The 18,926-nt window shown below is 40.8% G+C and overlaps 1 protein-coding gene across 1 annotated transcript in view; it reads left to right on the top strand.

Moving 5' to 3' along the window:
- The first annotated feature begins 816 nt into the window (after nucleotides 1–816).
- The window catches only part of DHX35 (DEAH-box helicase 35), a 63,464-nt gene continuing 45,354 nt past the window's right edge, over nucleotides 817–18,926 (top strand). Inside the window, exons 1-5 of the mRNA XM_081097799.1 lie at nucleotides 817–865; nucleotides 7,631–7,764; nucleotides 10,145–10,237; nucleotides 11,345–11,422; nucleotides 18,463–18,567. Coding sequence (XP_080953925.1) covers nucleotides 826–865; nucleotides 7,631–7,764; nucleotides 10,145–10,237; nucleotides 11,345–11,422; nucleotides 18,463–18,567 — 450 coding nt within the window. The 5' untranslated portion in view covers nucleotides 817–825. The remainder of the gene's footprint in view (nucleotides 866–7,630; nucleotides 7,765–10,144; nucleotides 10,238–11,344; nucleotides 11,423–18,462; nucleotides 18,568–18,926) is intronic.

Below are 18,926 nucleotides of genomic sequence, written 5' to 3'. Positions count from 1 at the left end.
TTAACAAGCATTTGAAGCATATGAGCAGTCAAATTGTAGGAGACACTGGATTAGTGTCCTAGCCCAACTGACCTATTCATTTCTAATGATCTTATTCCAAACCGTTTTTATCCCTGTTTTTCAGCATTACTCTCAAGGCTCCTGAAGTCTTCCATACTGTTTCCCATTGTTTTGTTTACTGATAGTAATAAACACTAATGTTTACTAAGCATTCACTTCCTATTCACTTTTGCCGTCACCCACCGGAACAAAAGCTCCACGAAGGTAGGGACTGAAAACTGCAGAATCCGGGCGCCCAGTAAAAATTAACTGAACCAGCAAACACACAAGGTAGTTAGTTATTATGCTTCGACCTGAAAATATGGAGGAGAGTAAAAGAGCAATAGTAAAGCTGAGACATGAGATCGCTTGCGACATAATCAGTATTTAGCCGTTAATTGCACTGTCTCCGTGCCCACTACGTGCCAGGGGTCTTTTCCCACAGCTCGCCCTTGGAGGCGAGCGGCCGCCATCCAGGCCACGCCACGCACCTAAAGAGGCCACTTGGCACAGTGACCGCAAAGCTGAAGACAGCAGAGAAGCGCGCCCTGCTCTCCGCGGCGGCGGAGCGGATCATGGATCACGTGGGCCTGGGGGCGGGGCCAGAACGCTCGCAGGGGGGAGGTCGAGCCTCCGGTCACGTGGTGCAGAGGGGCGGTTGCCACGGGGGGCGTGGCCGTAACACCGCGGGAACCACGGAGCCTGGACTCACCGCGGGCCACGCCCCCCGGCTCGGGCCGGCGCGCGACGGAGGGGTGGAGCCTTCTCGTCACCTTTCACCCCAGCATGGCTGCGCCCGTGGGACCGGTGAAGTTCTGGCGACCGGGTAAGGCTCTTAGCGGAATGCTGGGCAGAGGCGGCGGCCTGACTTTGGTCTTGGCCCCGCGGCCGGTGTCCTGGGGCCGGCGGCCCTGCTCGCAGGCCTGACCTCGCGGGCCGGCCGGTGCTGGTCGGTTCTGTGGCTCTGGCGCCCACAGGGGTCCGGGGACTCGGGGGTCCGCTCCCAGCCCGGGCGGAAATTCTCTGTGACCTTGTTCGAGTCTCTCAGCCCCTCCGGGCCTCGTTGACCTCACTCCTGATGCCTGTCTTGCCCAACCCGCGAGATGGGGAAACGCTGAAGCGCCCACGCGTGTCCTGTTACTGCCCTGGGGCGACTCTGTGACCGGACAGGCGGTGCCGCTCAGGGTTTAGGAGCTCAAGCTATGGAGTCAGACTCCCTGTGTTCGGGTTGTCCGCTCTGCCCGCAGCCGAGCGCCTTTGATCTGAGCCTCAGCTCCTGCCTGTGAAACAGGCAGAATAATAACATCTTGCGGGCTCGAATAAGGAGCACCACGCGTGTCTGGCACAGAGGCAGTGCTCACGAAAAGGGAAAGTGCCTTCTTTTGTCTTAGGGTCCTTCTTGTCCACTCCGAGCGTCTGCCAGAAAGTGAACTCTTTCATGGTGGCTGCCACGCGCTTCGCCTCTTGCAGGCTAACAGGCTAAAATCTCAGCCCCAAGATGCTTTGCTTGTTTTGTTTTAATTTTCCCCATCAGCATTTTACTGAATGTATACACGCGAGACCCTGCTAGATGCATTACTTCCTCCCCTCCCGTCAGTTTCTAGTGAAAAACAAAAGTTCCATTTTTCCACCGCTTGCACCTCTGCAGGTCTGGATGTGCAAAGTATATTGCAGCAGAAATGAAATGAGTCGGAGAAGGTAACACAAGGAAAGCTTTTGAAGGGTGTTTTAGAGTGGATCCCTGAAATTATGACCAGGCATATAAGTGATGTGGGAGATAAACCCATGCAAGGGATGTGCTCATTCTTTTTAAAAATCTGTAGTTTGTCACTTAACAGTTTTATGATTCAGCATTTCAGGTCATCAGCCAGTTATCCATCCTGAGTCTTACTTGCGGCCAAAACTAAGCTCCCATTAAGTAATGAGATACCCTCTATTTTTTCAGGCCTTTAATAATAGGTCAGACTGTTAAGTATAATAAAGGCCTGAATGAACTATTGAAAATCAGACCCGTATATTGTTTTAGTTAAAGAACATGGGATTACTCTAAGAGTTTTATTCCATTATGTAGTTTATTCATTGAGAATATACTTAATGAACACCAAATCTTGTGGCCAGGAGACATCTGGGAGACCAGGGCTCTGCTTTGCTCTCAAGGTTTATTCTCTCAATTATACTCTGAAGTTGGGTACCCTTTAGAAGAGATTTTAAAAGGAGGCACGGAAAGGTGTTGGTAAGGAAAATGGGCGCTTGAGTCAAGCAGCAGAGCCCATCCTTGACTACCACTTACTAACTTGGTGACTTGGCTGTAGGGCATACTCAGCCCCAGGACGCCTTATGTGCCATGCCAGCTCAGCCTGGTTCAGTGACCCTGAGTGGGGGGGTGAAAGGATTGAGAAAAGACAGACAAGAGAACGGAAGCTGGGTCTCGGTGGGACGCTGCTCCCTGATGAGAAGACAGCGCCAGCGCCCACAAGCCGTGTCTTTATTTTATAGCAGATGCCACGAGGCAAAGTAGGGGCGTGATCAAGTTGTTTACAGCATTCTCATGAGTTTCAACCTCACTTAACTACATGCACCCGAACTCTATCACAAGGCACGTGGGGTACGTGTTCGGACCATAGGTTCAAGCTTACAACCACAGCCGTTGGCTATAATTGTGCTGGGAGGGCCCTGCCCTCCTGCTGGGACTTGCACGTGGCAATGAGAGGACCCTGTCTTTTCATTAGTCCGAGGCTTGAACCTGGCCAAAACACCATAACCACACCCCACACTTGGCAAATTCACTTAAGTGCTGAAAGTCTCGGTTACCCCATCTGTAAGTTGGGCATAACATCTACCCAAGGATTGTTTTGAAGATTAAATGAGAGTACATATAAAGCTGTTAGCACTGGACACATATTAACCATTGTAATTATATGCAAGTACTATAGAGGAGAGGGAAAGATTGAATATGGGGATGAGAAGTATTTCATAAAGAGAGATATTTTTGAGGTGGACACTGAAGCACAAATAAGGTTTTGTTCTACAGAGAGGTAGGAGACTGTCTAAATGGAGCTCTGGGTAAAGGGTGCAACATGAACAAAGGCAGAGTGGGATGCATGCCTTAACTATGACCCAAAAACCCCAAAATAATTGGATAGTGTGATAGTGTTAAGTGGTAGGGTGTATAGGGTGGGGCAAAAATAGCTTTACAGTTGTTCATGTGGAAAATAATACAATCCTATATAATAAAGATGTAATATGCAAATGGTCGTTATGTAACGACTGACCGCATCACAACCGGATCACAGATCAGCAGGAGGGTGGGGCAGTGAGCTACAAGCAGGCAGTGGAGAGCTACAGGAGGTGGCAGGGCAACAAGCTATGAGGGGGGAGGGGGGCATCAAGCTACTGGTGCACGGATTCATGCGCAGGGCTACTAGTAATAAATAATAACACAAGAATAAACTGTTTTCCATACTTACAACTGTAAACCTACTTTTCCTCCACCCTGTATTTTGGGGTATAGCAGAAGATGAAGCTAGAAAGACAGGGGCCTCACTATGAGAGCTCTCATGGCAAGTTAAAGAATTTGGACTTCATTGCTTTTAAGCAAGGGATGACAAGATCAGGTTTATTTTAAGTATATACTTATTGATATTAGAGAGGGAAGGAGAGGGAGAGAGAGAGAAAAAAACAGCAATGATGAGAGAGAATCATTGATCGGCTGCCTCCTGCACGCCCCACACTGACGATGGAGCCCATAACCTGGATATGTGCCCTGACTGGGAATCGAACGGTGATCTCCTAGTTCATAGCTTAACCACTGAGCCATGCCTTCCGGGTGATCAGGTTTATTTTAGAAATATAACTTTGGCAGTGTTGTGTGGAATGGTCAGGGGTGGAAATTAGAGTCAGGGGCACCCTTAAGAGAAGGTACTATTAAAATTGAGGAAGAATATTAAAAGCCTTAATTTTGGCATGGGAGCAGAGAGGAGGGACCTTATTGGAGAGACATTTTAGAGGCAGATGGAGGGCAAGGTGAAGTCAGTAATGACTCATTTCTGGATTAGGTGACCAGGTAAGTGGTTCTCAAATTTTGCTGTGTAGTTGAATCACTTGAGAAGCTTTTAAATATTTTGCTGTTCTGTCATACCTCATGGCAATAAATCAGAAGTCAGGAGGGTTAGGAACCAAGCTTTAGTATTTTTTAAAGATTTCTCAGCTGATTCCAGCATATATCAAAGTGTGGGAACCACTGGTCTAGGAATGGGTAAACTGTTATCATTAACTGAGGTGAGAATGGATTTAGAACATACTGTACTTATTGGGCCCTAACTTTATGCTAGTCACTTTTACTTGGATCATCTGGTATCACTCTCATTTTACAGATGAAGAAACTGAAGTTCAAGGTATGAAAGTAGGATGTGGGAAATACATGGTGAAGGTCAAGAATGTGGTTGAGGCCAGATATGTCTAGATGTTGGAATCACGAATATATCCTGTAGGCTGGGAGTCATAAGCTCAGGTAGCTACAAGCACCTTTCAGACAGTCTAAATAAGTGACACTGTTGGGTGGAATGATAGGACGTCAGATAAGTGGAATGATTGGGTGTCATATGGGCTCAGAATTGCCAGATTTTGTTTTTCGCCGAAACTGGTTTGGCTCAGTGGATAGAGCATCGGCCTGCCGACTGAAAGGTCCTAGGTTCGATTCCGGTCAAGGGCATGTACCTGGGTTGCGGGCACATCCCCAGTAGGAGATGTGCAGGAGGCGGCTGATCGATGTTTCTCTCTCATTGATGTTTCTAACTCTCTATCTCTCTCCCTTCCTCTCTGTAAAAAATCAATAAAATATATATATATAAAAAAAGAATTGCCAGATTTTGTTTTTAAGCCAAATATCCAGATTTGAATGGGAAATTTTTACATGTTTTAAATGAACTATTTCAAACATTTTAATCAAGGCATGTTTTGGGACCTTGAGTAACTTAGTTTGTGATCTTTACCAGTTTGTGATCTCTGCCTTAAGAGCTTTGTATGAGCTGCTTAAGATTTCTGTAGAAAAGTTTGACTAGTACAAGTGGATCAGAAGGGCCTGCCATTTTTCTTCATTCATTCAACAAATATTTAATGATTGCTAACTATGTGCCTGATAAAAACTTTATAGCAATAACTTTGGAGGTTTTTTTTACCTGACCTGTAGTAAAGAATATATTGTACTATGATCCAGCATGTACACACACACACACACACACACACACACACACACACACCTACACACCTGAAAAAAGTTGTACATAAACAGTATTGCTTTCTGGGATAAATGCCTTCAGAAAGCAAATGAAGGCATTTGTCCCAGAAAGCAATACTGTTTATGTACAACTTTTTCTTCTATTTCTAGTTCATTATTACAAAATGCTAGTAATGATCCACTACATTAATCTCATAACCCACTAATGGGTCACCACTCAAAATGAAAAACTGTGTGAGAGGGAATGCTGGATTGGGGGTGGGGGCTATTTTCATCCTTGTTTTACAAGTGGAAAAATGAAGACATTTGTGGTTTGCAAGAATTACAAACTTGTTACTCAAGCATAGAGAATTTTCCCAAGGGAAAAACAACCATAGGCAGCCAGAATGGGCCGTGGGATGTACATAAGGGGGAAGCAGTTCTGGTTTGACTGAATGAAGTCTTTTGTAAAGAGGAGACATATTTGATATTGATTGACAACAGCTGTTCTTGTTAAAGATCGCGTAACAGAATATTATACTGAGGTGGACCAGGAGAAGTGAGGTAGTGAAGGAGACACCTCGGGGGGTTAAACCCTGGTGTGGGAAGAAGAGACCTTGCAGGAACAATGCTAAAATGTTCTAGACATTTAGGTTTAAAATGTGTTTTGAAAAGGAGGGAATTCAGAACATAAACAGAGCTGATGAGGATAAGGTATTCTTTGCAATGGTTTTCTTGGGTAAAGGTTTCAAGAAATTATTAAGATATAGTGATGATAATTTATCATGTATAACAAGAGAAGAAAGGAATCCCTTTTTGAGCACAGGCTTTGTTCCAGTTCCTATCCTATCTTTTATCTTGTTGAAAAAAGGTCAATATTTTGGCAGAAACAATACAGCAATGTTGGGTTGCAGCCTCTTGGGGAGTTTCTTAGGTGAAACCTGACACTGGCTCCCATAGCAGAGGCAGGGAGAGACCAAAGAAAAAGGCAGGCATTGTTCCAGATTGGTAGGTGGCAGGTTAATAAGCAAGAGGATTTACACATGAGTCCTGGTTTGGCTGGATGAAGTCTTTTGTAAGGAGACATGCTCGATATTAATTGACAACAGCTTTGAATTTGGTACTTTCACATACCATCACAGGTTCTGAGTTCAGAATACCTGCGAGATAATAGTTTTGGGTAATTATCCCAAAAAAAGGCTGTGCAGCAAGTGTTTGAACTTCTAGGGAGGGTTTTTATTGATTCACAGAGGTACCATGTCCTAACTTTTAGAAATATCTTCCTTATGTTGAGTTGAATTCTGAACCCTGTGTCATTTACTTATTACTCTTCTGTCTTTGGGCTACACAAACGAATTGGCATGAAAAGTTATAGAAGAAGAAAAAAGTTAGGGAAGCAATCATGAAAGTGCTCCTCCTAAGGCATTTTTCTTTTCAGGCTAAAAATCCATGAACAGTTTTTCATTATAGTATATAGCTTCCCTGTTCTTCGACATCCTGAGAACCAGATTGCCATTGTTCTTACTAAGAAGCTGTTGTGGAATATGCGGTTTCTTAAAACAGCACTTCCCATCCAACCTTTTCAATTCTGTGATTCAAATGGAATCTACCATTTATTACATCACACTTCACTGATCTTGGTTGTTTGGGTTGGCCTGGGCATTGGACCTAAGCTGAGAGAAAAAGAGCCTCCCCTACCAGTTCATGCACTAAGTTCTATTGGGAAGAATAGAAGAAGCAAGTACGCTGCATGTGGGGAGTGCCTGCCTCCCCAGTGTTCATTCAGTATCTCTTGCACTTCCATTCCTGTTGGGTGAGTGAATGAATGATTCGTGGAGAAACTGTGAGCCTGCGCTCTGGCACTGTTAGCAGCCTTGATTTTAGCTCCTGTAGAGAAGCCACCCTAAGAGACCGAGAGGACTTGTTGAGAGGTGCAGAGATGAGAGGAGGAGGAAGCCCAGGCAGTGTTTGAGTCCCTGATTACTGTTGTCCCTGAACCTTGCTGCCATCTTACAGTTAAAAGGACTCATCCTTTGCCTCAGCTAATTCCCATTGGGTTTCTGTCACTTTTATTAAGTGCTGGGTAATAATACTGACATGGAGGCCAGAATTAAAAAGATTGTCTCCTGCAATATACAGTTGGGTGTGGCCATTTTGGAGCCCACTGGGATTGTATCTCCTTTGTTCTTAGAATGAAGCTTTGTATTTTCATGGGTACTTTTTGAGGTGCTTTCCTGAAATTAAAGTTTAATATCACTTAGTAGTGTGAGATCAAATGCATTGCTTCTGTTGCATAGGTTAGCCTTTGAATTTATAACTTTTGCATATTTTTCTGTTCACTGTATCAGAGAATCTGAAATTTTTTTCCTGTTACAGGTACAGAGGGACCAGGTGTCAGCATCTCTGAAGAGAGACAAAGTTTAGCTGAAAACTCTGCAACAACCGTTGTTTACAATCCTTATGCTGCCCTTTCCATAGAGCAGCAGAGGCAGAAGCTGCCAGTGTTCAAGGTACATTGAATAAGCATGTTCAGTCTGTAGACCTGAAGTGTCTGCAAGAACTTTATGCTTGGCACTGAAGCGCATAGTGTCTTCTTACTCTTAATGATTCTTTAGAGCACAAAGAACTCAGAGACACCCTTATCTGAAGCCATTATCTTTTCAAAATATGTGTGTTAGTTAACCTTATAAATCTGGAAAGTCCTTATGATTTTTGTTCAGTTAGATCTTCCATATTGAAAACTGAATGAAATGGAATGATGTTCTTTTTTTCTCCTCTTTGCTTTCAATTATGGGCAAATTCAAACATACAGAAAAATAGAGTAAATAGCACAGTGAACTTCTATGCATCCAGCTTCAACAGATTACCAACATATGGTCAATTTTGGCTTTCTTTTTTTTTTTTTTACATTTTTTATTGATTTCAGAGAGGAAGGGAGAGGGAGATAGAAACATCCATGATGAGAGAGAATCTTTGAGTCCGCAACCCGTGCATGTGCCCTTGACTGGAATCGAACCTGGGATCCTGTCCGCAGGCCGATGCTCTATCCATTGAGCCTAACCAGCTAGGGCATTGGCTTTCTTTTTAAAGGCTATTTCTTTAAACAAGATTAACTGGAATATGAGGTGGTTTCTGTTGAAGAGGTTAACTCCCACTGAGACAGTGACAGGATTTTGGTGTGTTTATTGCGCACCATGTGCACTTTCAGACAGTTGATTTCATTAGTATCTTGTCATCTCACAAGAGACCAAAGTGTAAACAAGAATTCAGAATATGTTTGTTTAAAGTGAGCCATAGTTCTTCAGTACAGATGGGCCCAGTCCATGGACATACTTTCTCCCTGTTGCCAAGTCCATATGGGAAGCCATATTGTAGTTGGGAAGGAGCTCAGGGCCAAAGGCCATTCGAAGGATATTTTTTCTGAATATCCCCTGATGTAGGGTGATGAACTACACCTGCCTCATTCAGTGCCTCTGCAATGACCCAAGTTGTGTGGTCACCAGCACCCCTGACTCTCTCTCCTTCACCTGGACAGTGCTGGGTGAAAGCTGCCAAGTTCTTACACGTAGGGATTTCCATTGTCTAGACTGCTAATCATTCCTCTTTTATTTATTTACTTATATAAGTATTTTAAAAATGTTTTTATTGATTTCAGAGATAGAAAGGGAGTTGGAGAGAGGGCTAGAAACATCAATAATGACAGAGAATCATTGATTGGCTGCCTCCTGCATGCCCCCTACTGGGGATGGAGGCTGAAACCTGGGCATGTGCCCTGACCGGGAATCCAGCTGTGAGCTCCTGGTCCATGGGTTGATGCTCAACTACTGAGCCACACCTGCCAGGCTAATTCCTCTTTTATTTATTTATTTTTTATTTATTTATTTATTTATTTTATATTTTATTGAGTTTTTACAGAGAGGGAAGGAGAGAGATAGAGAGTTAGAAACATCGATGAGAGAGAAACATGGACCAGCTGCCTCCTGCACACTCCCCACTGGGGATGTGCCCACAACCAAGGTACACGCCCTCGACCGGAATCGAACCTGGGACCTTTCAGTCCGCAGGCCGACGCTCTATCCACTGAGCCAAACCGGTTTCGGCTCCTCTTTTATTAATATGTTCTTTTCCCAAATGGATATAAAATGGCAGCCTTCTTAATTTAGCCAAGGGGCTATTTCATTAGAGTTTTACATGGCCCAAAATATTTTTTTTTCTTTGTAATTCCTTTTATTATGAATGGGTTCACATATTTTTCATAACTTTACCAACCATTTGAACTCGCTTTTCTGTGAACTATTATGTTCTTTGCCCATTTTCTATTGTCTTTATCCTGTTTTCTCGTATGAATTATTGCTGCATCAAAGAAATAAGCCTTTTGGCTCTGGCTGGGTAGCTCAGTTCCTTGTGACCCCAAAAATTTAAGCACATACTGACAGTCGGGATTTCTTTCTCAGGTGGTTAACCTCATCCAGTATGTGTGAATGTAAAACAGTTTGACCCTCAGGAGATGAGCTTGTAGATTCACTGTTGCTTCCTCACCATTGAGGGACACAGTTTGAGCTATGAGGAAGTGTCTGGACTGCGGAGTTCACCCCCACACATCATCTGTGTGCTGTGTGATCTTTACTATCTGAGCTTCTGTTTTCTTATCTATAATATGGGACTAATGTATATGCATTATGTATATTTGGATAACTTTATACTCAATTGGAATTGTATTAGCTTATACTGACACCAAGAGTACCTAAGAGTTGGAAATACATTTTGATAGTTCTTTTAAAAATTTACTTTCTTGCAATGAACAGCTCATTTCATAATGTTTAAATGTCTTTGTTTAGATCTTTTGAGAAAATGTATGGCTCTTTACAATGTATGCTTCTATTTTTTCAGCTTAGAAATCATATATTATACTTGATAGAAAACTATCAAACAGTGGTGATTGTTGGAGAAACAGGATGTGGGAAAAGCACGCAGATCCCACAAGTGAGTATGTATTTAAATGTGTCTGCACTTTGATTTGATTGGAAGGGTTTTGTAACAAGAACTCTACTTAATCGTTTGCATTTTTACTATCTTCTCTCAGAGAAGAAACATTCCGCCTAACTGGACATATTTTTATTAAACTTTTATTAAACTCACCATTTCTCTGATTAGTACTGAAGTAACAGTCTTCGATTTATTATAATTCCATAACAATAATTAAATAGCCATATTCTGAAAGTAACAATGGGGACTGAATTACAGAGGTGTAATGCATAGTTTTTAATCCTCAAATAATTGTAGTTGAGAGGAGGGGTAAAATGAATGTTGCTATAGTTGTAAATAAAAATTGATTATTATAGAATTACAGAGGAACACATGTGAAGAGGTAGTCATGTTAAATTACTGAGAGATTATCACAGAATAATGATAATTAGTAATAATAAAAGCTAGTGAGAAGTATTATAATATATGTTACATAAAATAATCACTTTAAACAATATTTAATATTCATTTTGGATTTTTAAAATGCATATAATCAAACATAACAAATAAATATATGTAGCAAATAAGTATATAAATAAATCAGATAAATGCATATAGTCAAATTTTATGTATACTAATATAATTTAATGGCGTATATGCATGTATATAAAATCAAATTATTTTTATTTAATCTAAAACATTTGTATGGTTGATATTTACATTGAGCTATCCCTGTGTGTACTTTAAAAATCTTTGTTCTGCAGATTTAGCTCTGTTCCTTTTTCCCCCCTTCCCCTCTTATCACTGTTCTGAGTGACTCATGGATAGGTTTTATTCCTTGAAGCAGCTGTAGTACATGAAAATTTTTAAGACTGGGGAGTCAGAATGTTGAATTCTGCCTTGATTCTTCTGATTATCATCTCTGATGTGAACGTAAACAAATTGCCTAACATTTCCAAGCCTCAGAACCATCATTTGCAAAATAATTTCCAAAATATCTGTTGGAACAAGAACCATCTGTCATTTCTTTTCTCAGTGATTTTAACACAATACAGCGTGACCTCGGGGAGACGGTTTCTGGAGAAGTGGTGTCACATGTATACTTAGATGTGATTTTATTTGTAGTACCTTGCAGAAGCTGGCTGGACTGCTGAAGGAAGAGTTGTAGGAGTGACCCAGCCTCGAAGAGTGGCTGCTGTTACGGTGAGTTTCTGTTTTTTCTTTTTGTATTGCAAAGACTCCATCTGTGTCTTCTATTTCAGTGACTTATTTTTTGTTGTTTCCTAAAAGTTCCAAAGGAAAATGACATTACTCCTTAAGAATTTAATTCTTCAGTTTAAAAAGAACTATGACCTGATTATTTTTATAAGATTGGCACCTGTACATTATGAATTTTTAATTTTATATTTTTTACTGATTTTGCGAGAGAGTGAGAGAGAGAGAAACATTTATGTGAGAGAGAAGTATCCATCTGCTTCCTCCTCATGTTCCCCAACCAACTGAGCCACACCGGCGAGGGCACATTATGAATTTTTTAAAGTAGTAACAAAGTACAGAGTAAGTTAAACAACAAAAACAAAAAAATAAAGAGGAAAAAACCCAAATCTCACCATCCAGCAAAAAGATTGTAAACATTTGTGAACATTATTCAAAGCTTCTCTTTTATGTTCACTAAAGTTGAATGTTTGGCTGGATGGCTAGAAGTAATTTTATAAAAATGGGATCATAGCCATATATTTGCTTTTGTTGAATTTAACAGAAGAGGAAACCGAAGTGAAATAGGAGTAGTTATATATTGAACTTTGGATCAATATTTGTTCACCACAAGATTATTAAATCTTGAAAACAAATAAAAAAGATTAGAAAAAAGCTTTAGTATGCTACTTATTTTGAAACTATGTTATAGGTAGTTTCCTGTTCAAAGAGTAAATTAACACATTTATTCTTTCCATCTTTTCCTCCTCCATTTGTTATAGATGCAGTTCTATAATTTTTATTTCAAGATTTATAAATCTTGAAATCATAACTGTCACAGGTGTTTAATTCTAGTTAGTTTTAATGTTCATCACTAAATACTTTATTGTTTTGCCAATCTTGAATTGTTCATTTTGCTTTATTTTTTGATTGGCTAAATTTTATTTGCCCAGGATTGTTTGATTGTGTTTTTTGTTGATATAAAATTCTTGATTCCACTGTCTTTCCCTGGAAACTGCAGACATTGCTGTCTTGCCTTTGGCATGTAGGATCACTATGCAGAAGTCTAAGGTCCATCGGGGGGTTCCCCCCCTACTTCCTGGCTTACTTTTTCTGCTTGAATGCCTTAAAGATTGTTTTTGCACCAGGATGTCTTGATGCTGATTGCTGTCTCATTTTTTCTTAAATATGGAAGAACTTTTAACCTTCAGGTTTACATCTCTTTATATCAAGCTGATTTTCTTTTATTATATCTTGGAAAATTTTTCTGTTCCATTTATTTTATTCTCTTTCTAAGAGTATCAATTAAGTATATATTAGATCTCCTTTGTCTATTTTTAGTATTTATCACCATCTCTGGAATCACATACTCTTCCACTTTGTTTTGTGAAATTTCTTTATTTTTTTTATTTTCCCTTTATTGATTAAGATATTACAAATGTGTCCTTATCCCCCCAATGTGAAATTTCTTTAAGTCCACAATTTTCATGATTGTTTGTAGTCAAATTTATTCTGTTTTGATTCCTTTATATTTCTACGTAGGTCTCATAATTATTTGTTTGATTATTTTTTTCTTAATAGATAGAGAAGTGAATATTTAGAATGGGAGGAGATATTATAATACATTATAATTTTAAAAAGCAGATAATACCACAAAATTTTTTAAAAATCAAGAAAAATAACAGTGTTTTTATTAATTAACTGACTAACACATTTCTGTAAATTTTTTTTCATGCAATATTTCCCCCCTTTATTGATTAAGGTATTACAAATGTGTGCTTACCCCCCCAATCCTGCCCTCACCCTCACCCCCTGTTGTTTGTGTCCATTGGTTATGCTTATATGCATGCATACAAGTTATTTGGTTGCTCTCTCCCCCTACCCCCACCCTCCCCTACCTTCCCTCTGAGGTTTGAGCATCTGATTGATGCGTCTGTGTCTCTGGATCTGTTTTTGTTCATTGGTTTATGTTGTTCATTATAAAACACAAATGAGTGAGATCATGTGATATTTATCTTTCTCTGACTGACTGACTTCACTTAGCATAATGCTCTCCAGCTCCATCCATGCTGTTGCAAATGGTAGGAGTTCCTTCCTTTTTACAGCAGCATAATATTCCATTGTGTAGATGTACCAAAGGGTTTTAATCTACTCATCTGCTGATGGGCACTTAGGCTGGTTCCATGCAATTTTTGACTGCTTTTTCATTGATTACCTCTTTGTATGACAACTAGAGGCCTGGTGCACAAAATTAGTGCACTTGGGGGGAGGTCTCTCAGCCCGGCCTGTGCCCTCTCGCAGTCTGGAGCTCTTGGGGGATGTCCGACTGCCTTGGAGGCAGGAGAGGCTCCCACCACCTGCCAGCCACGAGTCCAGCTTCTGGCTGAGCGGAGCTCTCCCTGTGGAAGTGCACTGACCACCAGGGGTTAGCTCCTGCCTTGAGTGTCTGCCCCCTGGTGGTCAGTGCGTTTAATAGTGACCAGTTGTTCCACTGTTTGGTTGATTTGCATATTAGCCTTTTATTATATAGGATGATTTTCTGTTATTTTCCTACAGAGAAAGTAGAGCAGTATTTTAGTGCTACTCCAGCATGGTTGATTCAGATTTGCTTTTTATTATTGACACTGTGTTCCTTTAATTTTGTAACTGGCTATTTTTATAGCATTGTATAAATTTTAGGGATTGTTCTCAAATTTGGGGAAAGCCTTCCCAGTTTCTTTCGTGTCTTGACTGGCTTCTGGTCTGTATGTTTGAGACCTTGTTTCTCTTTGACTCTTTTTTGACTTTGCATCTGTTCCTTACACTGTTTTTAGCTTAAGCTTGTGATTTCTTTGAAACTGGATTTCTTTGGCTGAAATTTCCTTCTGTTCTTTTGGGTAATACTTTTAAAGTTTCTTTTTAAACTGCTTTTTTGCTTATGTTCCTTTCTTTCCTTTTTCTTCATTAGCTTTAATAAAATGGGCTTGTGTTAGTATTTTAAAATTTACTTTAAATTAGGCAGAGTCTTTTTTTAAATGTTTTTATTGATGGAAGAGAGCGGGAGAGAAACATTGATTGGCTGCCTTTTGCACGCCCCATACCAGGGTTGAGCCCACAACACCGGGATGTGCCCTGACTAGGAATTGAACCAGCAACCTCCCAGTCCCTGGGACGATGCTCAACCGACTAAGCCACACCGGCTAGCTTGTGCTAGTACTTTTAATGACTGCAGAATTGTGAGGTTGTAATGGATAATGAATAGCCTCTCACCAAATCTCTTATCTTCCTTTGCTGGGGGATCGGATGGGGATCTTGCGGTACACTCCTTACTTAATGGTTTAAAAGGTCTGTAATGGCTCAGGTAAAATTCTCTGGGCTCTCCGATTTGGGATTTGCTTCCTGCTCCTGATTGCCTGCCTTTCCTCCTCAATTCCTCTCCCATGTGATTCTTTGCCTTCAGTGTGGGGTCTCCCACTGAGACATTTTGTATGTCTTCAGGGCCTGGACACACTGCTGCTTCTGTCTTCCTAATACAGGATTGTCAACCTGCCTTTAGGGTGGCAACACATTAAGGGAGCCAGCAGCCTGCTCTGGTTGTGAGGAGGCTGGGGCTTCTCAGTCCAGACCTCACAGTATTTGGCAGTGTCCTTCCTAAGTAATTGTTTGGGCTCCTGGTGTTTCCTTCTTTCATTGAAGATGGAGTTTTGGGTTGATAGTATGTCTTATTCTTTTGTGGTTATAAATTAGCTCTGAGAAAGGGCCATCTTTACCTGGACAAGAAATTCTGTTTCCTTGAGTTATGTTTGCTATGTACTGAGTTTTAATTACTGTGTAATACTTTTCCCCAAAGTTCATTTTCTAATTGTCTTCAGGTTAGAAATTACTGGTAAACATTTCCCAAGTCTTATGTGTGTGTAAAAAAAGAGATAACAGTTTGGAAACCACTTAGCCTTTTACATTACAAGAGATGACTCAGTTACTTAAATTTTTCCTATTTATGGTTTGGGATCCCAGCTCTTAATCAGTTTGGATTTTAGTTCCAAATTTGTAGCCATGGATAATTTCCATGAAACCACATGCTTTCTCTGTAAAGAACCAAAAGTGTATAAAGTAACCGTGTAATATTAATAGAGTTGTCAGGTTTGAAATGCTACATCTCAAAAAGTACTTTGTGTGCAGACTGAAATCTGAAAACAACCTCAGAGCCTAGAACAGATTGCATAAGCAGTTGCTCGATCTCTGTGAGAGGCAGTTACTATTGAGAATGTTTATTGCGCTCAGATGGTCTGGGTCTGGCTTCAAGGCTGGGCCCTGCCTTGAGCTGTGATTCTGGACAAGCTCTAAGCCTATCTTATTTCACTTTCTCTTTTTAGGGTATCTAACCCACCTCATGGGCTGTGTGCATCTTTAATGAGACACAGTTTGTGAAAGTTTGGGACACAGTATGGCAGGTCGTAGGTGCTCAGTGATTTTTTTTTTATATCCCTTTCCCCCTATTTATTTGTTTTTGTCAAAAAATATTTATCCTGTCCAATAGATGAGCTTATTGGGAGTAGAACTTAATAGAGGCAAAAATCTATTAAAAAGCCAGTAGATTATGACCTCTCAAATATTAAATGGTGTGGTCATAAATAAAATTTTTTAAAAAGTGTTTGAGGCCCAGGCTGGGTAGGTCAATGGGTTAGAGCATTGTCCTGCTACACCAAGGTTATGGGTTTGATCTTCCGGTCAGGGCACATACCGGAATCAACCAGTGAATACATAAATAAGTGGAACAACAAATCAGTGCTTCTCTCTCTCTTCTCCTTCCTCCCTCCCTCCTTCCCTCCCTCCCTCCCTCTCTCTAAAATTAATAACAAAAAAGAGTTTGATAACAAAATACATATTTTTTAATAGAAAATATATAAACAGTGAAATAATATGACGAAATAGTTTTGGCTTCTTCCTTGTAGATTATATTTTTTTGGAGAGGGTTGGTTCATTTATGCTTATTCTTTTTTTTTTTTTTTAAATATATTTTATTGATTTTTTACAGAGAGGAAGGGAGAGAGACAGAGAGCTAGAAACATCGATGCGAGAGAAGCATCGATCAGCTGCCTCCCGCACATCTCCCACCGGGGATATGCCCGCAACCCAGGCACATGCCCCCGACCGGAATCGAACCCGGGACCCCTCAGTCCGCAGGCCGACGCTCTATCCACTGAGCCAAACCGGTTTCGGCTATGCTTATTCTTATACGCCTGTTTTCCCCATCAACTCCTAGTATGTCTATGCACACATTCTCCATTTGTGCCATTTTCTGAGATTTATTGTATAATGATCCATAGGGTTGAAATTGAAACAATAACAAAACCATCCTGGTGAAATACTGGTTATCGGGAAATACAACCTGTGGAGGTAGAGCCATCTAGGATGAATTTCTAGTTTCATAAGATATTTTGAAAGACGGTGAGGTTAGACCAGCTGCTGGATGATTGGTTCTGTTTTGGCCTTCCAGATCTGTAATTTCAAGTCGTTAGGCAGAGCCACTCCTGATCCTCATCTGCTCTCCAATTTCTTAAACACTGATGGCCAGATAACTCCTGGTGTGCGTGGCTTGGGGAGCTACGTGCTGGGACACTGGGCTCCTGAGCTTGAGGGTGCTGTGGCCCAATGGCTGTAGCAGTAAACTCTGCTTCGGGACACCTGTGCCCGCCCACATTCCAAGCCCAGGACTCAGGGACCACATGGGCAAGTGGCGTCACATTGGGTAGATGTGCCAGGTCCCCAGGGAATCTCTGTAATATTGCTTCCCTTTGTTTTTTTTCAATTAGGTAATTTATATAACAAATGTTACACGCTTTATTTTCTTTTAAACTAAATTTTAAACATTGCTCTTTCACTTTTATATGTATTCATTATTTCAGATATTTCCTATTAATAAGATAATAACTTGACTGTCTTTGGAGAGGTAGGAGATCTTGCTGTCGGATTCTTTTTTTCAGTTTCTTACACTCACCTTTTGTCATATATTGGTGGGTAAAAAATCAACCAATAATTTATGGCCTTCATAATATATTATGTACTTTGTTTTCTAGCTTTACTTTATTATGTTAACTTGGATTCTTGGTTAATCTTCTCATTGGCTTATCTGCCCTTTTTTACTTTTTAATCTGCATTCTTGTCTTTATTTCCTCTTTTAATGGTTTTGGTAGCTGGGACACTGTTACACATTGTTATAGATTTTCTTGCTCTGGAAACATTACTCTTTTGTTCCAAAGGGAAAATGAATTTGGCCCAGTATTGAATTTGATCATTCCTGTTCCCCTGCCTTCATGGTCCAGTGGAAGGTGCTTTATTTCAAGGCATGAAGACATGAAAATTTTTGCCCGGTTGGTATATGAAAGAATAGAGAATGCTTTAGGAACAGAGTGAATCTTGTCATTTCTTCTGCTTCCCTTTTTGATTTGGCCACCAGATCTCTAGAGCTGAATTTGTAGCTCAACTTAAATAACTGGCATATCTATGTTTTTAAATTTTGCTCATTGTCCTTGATCTTTTGAATTCAATCTGTCATTTCTTTGATCCTGATCTGTGACATCATTTTTTAAAAAAATATATTTTTATTGATTTCAGAGAGGAAGGAACAGGGAGAGAGAGATAGAAACATCCACGATGAGAGAGAATCGTGGATCGGCTGCCTCCTGCAAGACCCCCACTGGGGATCGAGCCCACAACCTGGGCATGTGCCCTTGACTGGAATTGAACCTGGGACCTTTCAGTTCGCAGGCCGACGCTCTATCCAGAGAGCCAAACCGGCTAGGGCATGATCTGTGACATCTTTATGGGATTCTGTTTTTATTGTGTATGTTCTTATAATTTGCCTCAAACTGATTATAGAGTGAGGTGAGATATATAAAGTTAATAAATCACAAAGGTTATCACACTTGTTCTCTAATAACCTGCCCTTTTACATTTTCCACTGTGTTCACATACTATTTAAAAATAAGTGACCTTTATATTTTCCATAGTATGTGCTCTGTGCAGTAATTTCTATGTCTCTATTTTCAGCATGATCTTTCTTCCCAAAGGTTGCAGGGAGAGTAGCTGACGAGAGGGGTGCAGTGCTGGGCCATGAGGTGGGCTACTGCATCCGCTTTGATGACTGCACTGACCCGCTGGCTACAAGAATTAAGGTGAGGTGCTCAAGCTGCTTTTCCTAGTGTGAATAAGGAAGATGATTATTTGGGGGGGAATTAGAAACATGCTACATTACTGCTGATGGGACGCCGATACCATGCCCTCAGGGAATTTAGTCTGCTGGGAGGTACAGAGCCTTGACTCTTAGCCTTAAAAGGACCTTGAAAGGAAGGTGAAGCCCTTGGTTCTACAGAAGAAGAGGTTGAGGACCTGGGAGTTTGAATAACTTGCCTAATGTCATGTGCCTGTCAGTGATAGAACCAGGACTCAAAGCTGTCCTTTCTCAGGTGTTTTTACTATTTTCCAACGATCCACATAGCTGTCTAAATACAGAAACTTGCCTATAGAAAAGCCT

This window comes from Myotis nattereri (genome assembly GCF_964212035.1).
Source record: "Myotis nattereri genome assembly, chromosome: 8".
Classification (NCBI taxonomy): domain Eukaryota; kingdom Metazoa; phylum Chordata; class Mammalia; order Chiroptera; family Vespertilionidae; genus Myotis; species Myotis nattereri.
Note: the sequence above shows the minus strand (reverse complement) of the source record. Positions and strands in the feature narration are given on the sequence as shown.